This window comes from Pelecanus crispus, chromosome 18 (genome assembly GCF_030463565.1).
Source record: "Pelecanus crispus isolate bPelCri1 chromosome 18, bPelCri1.pri, whole genome shotgun sequence".
Taxonomy (NCBI): domain Eukaryota; kingdom Metazoa; phylum Chordata; class Aves; order Pelecaniformes; family Pelecanidae; genus Pelecanus; species Pelecanus crispus.
Window position 1 is genome coordinate 2256605 of NC_134660.1, and position 5419 is coordinate 2262023.

The 5419-nt window shown below is 57.9% G+C and overlaps 1 protein-coding gene across 4 annotated transcripts in view; it reads right to left on the minus strand.

The window, feature by feature from the left end:
- Window positions 1-4204, minus strand: part of MED1 (mediator complex subunit 1) — an 86094-nt gene extending 81890 nt beyond the window's left edge. For 2 of the 4 annotated variants that reach the window (XR_012831742.1, XM_075722852.1), the window contains exons 1-3: window positions 4177-4204; window positions 1223-1329; window positions 301-379 (exon numbers count right to left, since the gene is read on the minus strand). Coding sequence is in view for 3 of the 4 variants with exons in the window: in XM_075722852.1 (XP_075578967.1) it covers window positions 301-379; window positions 1223-1329; window positions 4177-4204 (214 nt within the window). In the remaining variant the exon portion in view is untranslated. Of the gene's footprint in view, window positions 1-300; window positions 380-1222; window positions 1330-2491; window positions 2511-4176 lie in introns of those variants that run through there. The other 2 variants (XM_075722854.1, XM_075722853.1) reach the window with 1 other exon arrangement.
- Window positions 4205-5419: the final 1215 nt, after the last annotated feature.

Genomic DNA, 5419 nt, shown 5'->3' on the forward strand with positions numbered 1-5419 from the left:
ACAGGCAGAACAATTTGCATCGAGAAAACCAAATGTTCTCAGAACCGCAGAGAGAGAACGGAATTTCTTCTGCAAGTGGAATTCAGGTAGGGGCATTTAGAATAAAACTAACACAGGCAATCTTGACTGGTACTGACTGGCACCGAGATAAGCGTGCTTATGTAAACGCGAGCACACGTGCACTAGGAACACAGCGAAACGTGCTAGCAACAACCTTGCTCGCTTTTATGGTTTGGAGTATTTCCATAGCATATCACTGTTTAAGCAGTTTGTAAAGCGCACGCACCAGAATGCACCAACCTTTTAATGCCTTCTGCAAAGTCTCCAAACAGCTCACCAGATGTTGGTGCCCCCCAGAGTTCATCACAACTCGCTTTTCCTTAGTCAGAAACAAAGAAGAAAAACATCCTTTTTGTGTATCACTCAGTAAGAGGGAATTACTGCAACTTTTGATCAGTCAAGTGAGGTTTATTTAGGTAATTAGAAGCAGATTAGATTTCATTCCCAAATTACATCCCCATTTTGATTCCTGTAGGAGAACACTATCCATTTTGGAAGCAGGTAACAAAGGCAGGTCTGGAATTGATTTATTTTCTTTTAAGCGACTTGCTTGTCTGGAAGAACAGACTGTAGCAACTTTTTAGTAGGTATAAGCTAAGGGTTATATAAGAGACAACAGAGAAATAACAAGACAGGCAAACTTTTAACACCAAAACATATGCAGAAGCCTTTGATGTAGCTCTCCCTTGCCTTCTGCTCCTCCTTCCCCCCATCCAGAGAGTAGTATTTCAAACCCACGTTTGACTAAGCCAACACCGAGTCCCGAGTATCACTGAACAGGGAGTAAATCGCTTTACAAAACGCAACATCCTGAAACAGCAAGTGGCAGAATGGTTCGGGCTTCTCAGCACTGGCTGAAGCCACAAGTTTGCCCCTTTTCTGGGCACGGAGCTGACAGGTGCCCCATGTCAATTAGGCTGTAGAGGGGGATGCTGTAATTAGGGAAGGCAAAGGCATGCCACACCGAAAGGGTACGGACATCTCCCCCTCCCCTGCATGCTGCGGGGTGTGAGAACCGGCACGCCTCAACCACGCTGGCCCAGGAGGAAGTCAAGGTTTGAACAAAACGTAAAGCACTCTGAAGAGATCTAACAAACCAACAATCAAATTATTACTAAAGAAACTTCAGAAACCCTCCTGCTCGGATCCCAACAATTCTCACCATGACTTGACGGACTAACTTCATGGTTTCTGTCCAAGGTCTGTTTTGGTTGTACTTTGCGTGAAGTCTTTCTAAGAGGGTACTCATCTTATTCAGCTTCTCCGTTTCTGTAAGACAGGGGAATATTCAGAAAAGAGGATGAGACAATATTTGCAGTTTTAGAAACAAAACAGTTTGGCAGTTGTAATGAAAACACTTTCCACCTTTAAGCTTGAAAACACTTTCTACCTTTAAGCTAAACATGATTTCAAAAAATTTATTTACTGCCGATTTATCCCTGCATAAGGTTAAGTAAATGTTAAGGATACATCACAAGCTATCAAAACCTAAAGGACCATAAAATGCCTACGGGCCTGTTGGGAAAAGCCCAGCTCCTATTCTGCACAGACTCTGAATGACATGGCCCCATCAGGTTAAGTTCTGGTACGACAGGAATATATCGGGGCACTGTTTGAAGATACAATGGCATGGTCTAAAGATGAAGTGTCTCCGGGACAGGAAACGGAGAGTGTAGAAAACATTGTATTAAAGAAGCGAGGTTAAGCTTTGTTTCTTGGATTCCCCTCCACCATTCTCTCTTCCAACTCTCCAACTTCTTGTACAGTAAAGATCTTCCCAGGCCCTTCCATCACCAAATACCTCAACCAAATCGGTCCGATGGCCAGTTGTTACAGGTTCTCTGATCACACTCCCACCTCACGCTAGCTTGAAACCCGAGGGCTGGCGCCTCCTCGGCGCTGTTCTAGAACCGGGGCCCGGCTCCGTACACTGTGAGATAACAAAGCAGTGGACGACTGGATCTCTACCAGCCTGGAACCTACGCAGCCTTTACAAAACACCTCTCGTATCCCACAGACTTCCATCTACTACCTGTGGTTTTACGAGCTCATTTCTGTATAATTTAGAAAGTTCCACTGTTACAATTAATACCTCCCTGATGAGAGAAAAGGAGGGATACAGGATCAGTGACTAAGCAAAAAACTGGTGTTGGACAGTTTAGCTAAAAAAGTTCCGAGATGAAATGGTTCATTTTTTCCCTACTATCTATCTAGTCGGATACATGCACAAAGAGAACGCAGGTTTCCAGAGTACAACAATTTTGCCTTTTTTTTTTGCTGAGAGGCAGTTTTTTCTACACTTGCATTTGTCAAAAAATCCCAGCGGACATCGCTGCCAAGATAAACCCTGCCACTGGCACAGGCGGGTCCAAGGCAAACAGATGTCTACGACATTTTAACTGCCACGGCGTGCAACCCTGTAGGCCCTCACCTGCAAAATTTCAAGGGTTTGTTTTCATTCTTGCTTGCACGTACAGTTCACAGACCTAACGCTGACCCTACCAAATCCAAGCGTAACAAATAAACATTTGCTAAGCACTTTATACCTCTCGGCTACGTTAGAATCACAGAGCGGCTGAGGTTGCAAGGAAGCTCTGCGGGTCACCCGCTCCAAGCCCCCTGCCCAAGCCGGGCCACCTACAGCAGGTTGCCCAGGGCCACTTTTGAACCTCTCCAAGGATGGAGGCTCCACCACCTCCCCGGGCACCCTCTGAGGGGAAAAAGCGTTTTGTGATGCTCACGAGGAGCCTCCCGCCTCTCCGTTTGGGCCCAGGGCCTCTGGTTCACACCCGAAATGAGCCGGGCTCCCTCGGCTTCGCGCTCTCCCTCCAGGTATTTACGTACGGGGGATAAGGGGGCACCCTCTGAGGGGAAAAAGCGTTTCGTGATGCTCACGAGGAGCCTCCCGCCTCTCTGTTTGGGCCCAGGGCCTCTGGTTCACACCCGAAATGAGCCGGGCTCCCTCGGCTTCGCGCTCTCCCTCCAGGTATTTACGTACGGGGGATAAGGGGGAACCCTCTGAGGGGAAAAAGCGTTTCGTGATGCTCACGAGGAGCCTCCCGCCTCTCCGTTTGGGCCCAGGGCCTCTGGTTCACACCCGAAATGAGCCAGGCTCCCTCGGCTTCGCGCTCTCCCTCCAGGTATTTACGTACGGGGGATAAGGGGGCACCCTCTGAGGGGAAAAAGCGTTTCGTGATGCTCACGAGGAGCCTCCCGCCTCTCCGTTTGGGCCCAGGGCCTCTGGTTCACACCCGAAATGAGCCGGGCTCCCTCGGCTTCGCGCTCTCCCTCCAGGTATTTACGTACGGGGGATAAGGGGGAACCCTCTGAGGGGAAAAAGCGTTTCGTGATGCTCACGAGGAGCCTCCCGCCTCTCCGTTTGGGCCCAGGGCCTCTGGTTCACACCCGAAATGAGCCGGGCTCCCTCGGCTTCGCGCTCTCCCTCCAGGTATTTACGTACGGGGGATAAGGGGGAACCCTCTGAGGGGAAAAAGCGTTTCGTGATGCTCACGAGGAGCCTCCCGCCTCTCCGTTTGGGCCCAGGGCCTCTGGTTCACACCCGAAATGAGCCGGGCTCCCTCGGCTTCGCGCTCTCCCTCCAGGTATTTACGTACGGGGGATAAGGGGGAACCCTCTGAGGGGAAAAAGCGTTTCGTGATGCTCACGAGGAGCCTCCCGCCTCTCCGTTTGGGCCCAGGGCCTCTGGTTCACACCCGAAATGAGCCGGGCTCCCTCGGCTTCGCGCTCTCCCTCCAGGTATTTACGTACGGGGGATAAGGCCCCGTTAAGGCCAGGGACAGGGAGAGTTCTGCCAGATGGCAGCGAAGTTAGAGCCTCACGCGAACATTCGCCTTTATTTCCTTCAAAAACGGAACCACCCCCGCAGCCAGCACCAAGAGCAAGAGGAGCGAGTCGCGGCGCCGGAGAAAGGCCGGCACGGTGCCCCCGGCTCCTCGCCCTCCCGCCGGGCCGCAGCCCCGTTGCCGCCTCTCGGGGAGACACCTCAACCCCAGCCCGACACGGAGCCGCTGCCTCGGAGACGCCGGGGCCCGCCCGTCTCCTCCCGGGGCCGGCGGGAAGGCTTAGCGCCAGCCGCGCCCCTCCGCCGGCACTCACCCTCGGCACCGCCCGGCGCCGCCTTCATGCCGCGGGTGGGGACGGGGGGCCCGCGGGGGGCCGCAGCGCCGGCGTCGCGTCGGGCCGGGCCTGGCCAGGCCGGGAACGGGGCGGGAGCCGCGGCCAGGCCGCAGCACCAGCCTCACACGGCGGCGGCCGCCGCCGCCGCCATCGCTCCGGCCGCGGCTGCGCTGCGGGGGCGCGCGGCGCTCCCGACCTCTCGCGAGAGGCGCAGCCTCTCGCGAGAGGTCGGGAGCGCCGCGCGCAGGGGTGGGCGGGGCGCGCCGCCGTAGCCGCCGTGTGAGGCCGCGGTGGCGGCGTGAGGCGCAGAACGGCCCCGCCTTCCCCGCCCGCGGGGAAGAACCCCAGCGCCGCGCTGCTCCACCCCGGGCAGGCCGAGCCGCGAAGCGGTCAAACAACCCTTAAAGCCCGGTCTGGAGGATGAGCGGCGGCAGGCGGGGCCCGGCCTGACCGGAGGGGTGGAGAGGCCGGCTGTCTACCGGCGGCGCCTCCATAAAGTATTTGTTGAGGGGAGGGGCGGGCGCTGTCCCCGCCCGGTGCCCCAATAAAGTTTGACCGGGAGCTGGTGCGCGCGCGGAGAGGCGGTCTCAACTCTCGCGAGAGGACGAGGCCCCCCCCCCCCCCTTTTCCCCGCCGCCAAGTCTCGCGGGATCGGCGGGCCAGCCGGTGGGGCGGAGGGCGGCGGTGATCTCGCGAGAGGCGGCCGGGTCTCGCGAGAGTTTGGCGGGTGCCCCCCTTGGACGCGGAGCCGTTTCGCTTTGGGAAGTGAGCGGGGGGCGGCGGCGGGGCGGGCCGGGCCGGGCCGGGGGCCGCGGGCGGCGGCGTGAGGCCGGGCGGGGGCCTTCCGGCTAAGGGACCCGCGCGGCGGCCCACGGGGCCCGGGCGCCCGGTGCTGAGGGGGTGGGGAGGGATCGCGGGCCCAGGCCCCGCCTTCCCGGGGCGCCCCCGCGGCGGCGCTGCCCTCCGGGCCTGGGCCCCTCGGATGAGGCGGTGAGGCCGGTGCCTTTCCCCCTTCCCCTCCCGGTTCTTCCCCCCCCTTCCCCCCCCCCCCCCGGCCCCTTCCGCCTCCTCCGGGGCCTCGAGGCGCCGCGGGGCCGCGCTCCCTGCCCCGCTCCCCATGTAGGAGGGGGTGTTGGCGGCAGGGGGGGCTGAGGCCGGGGTGAATGGTGCGAGGAGCCGGGCGCTGAGGAAGTTTGAAGTTTTGGGGGTTTTGGAGGCTTCC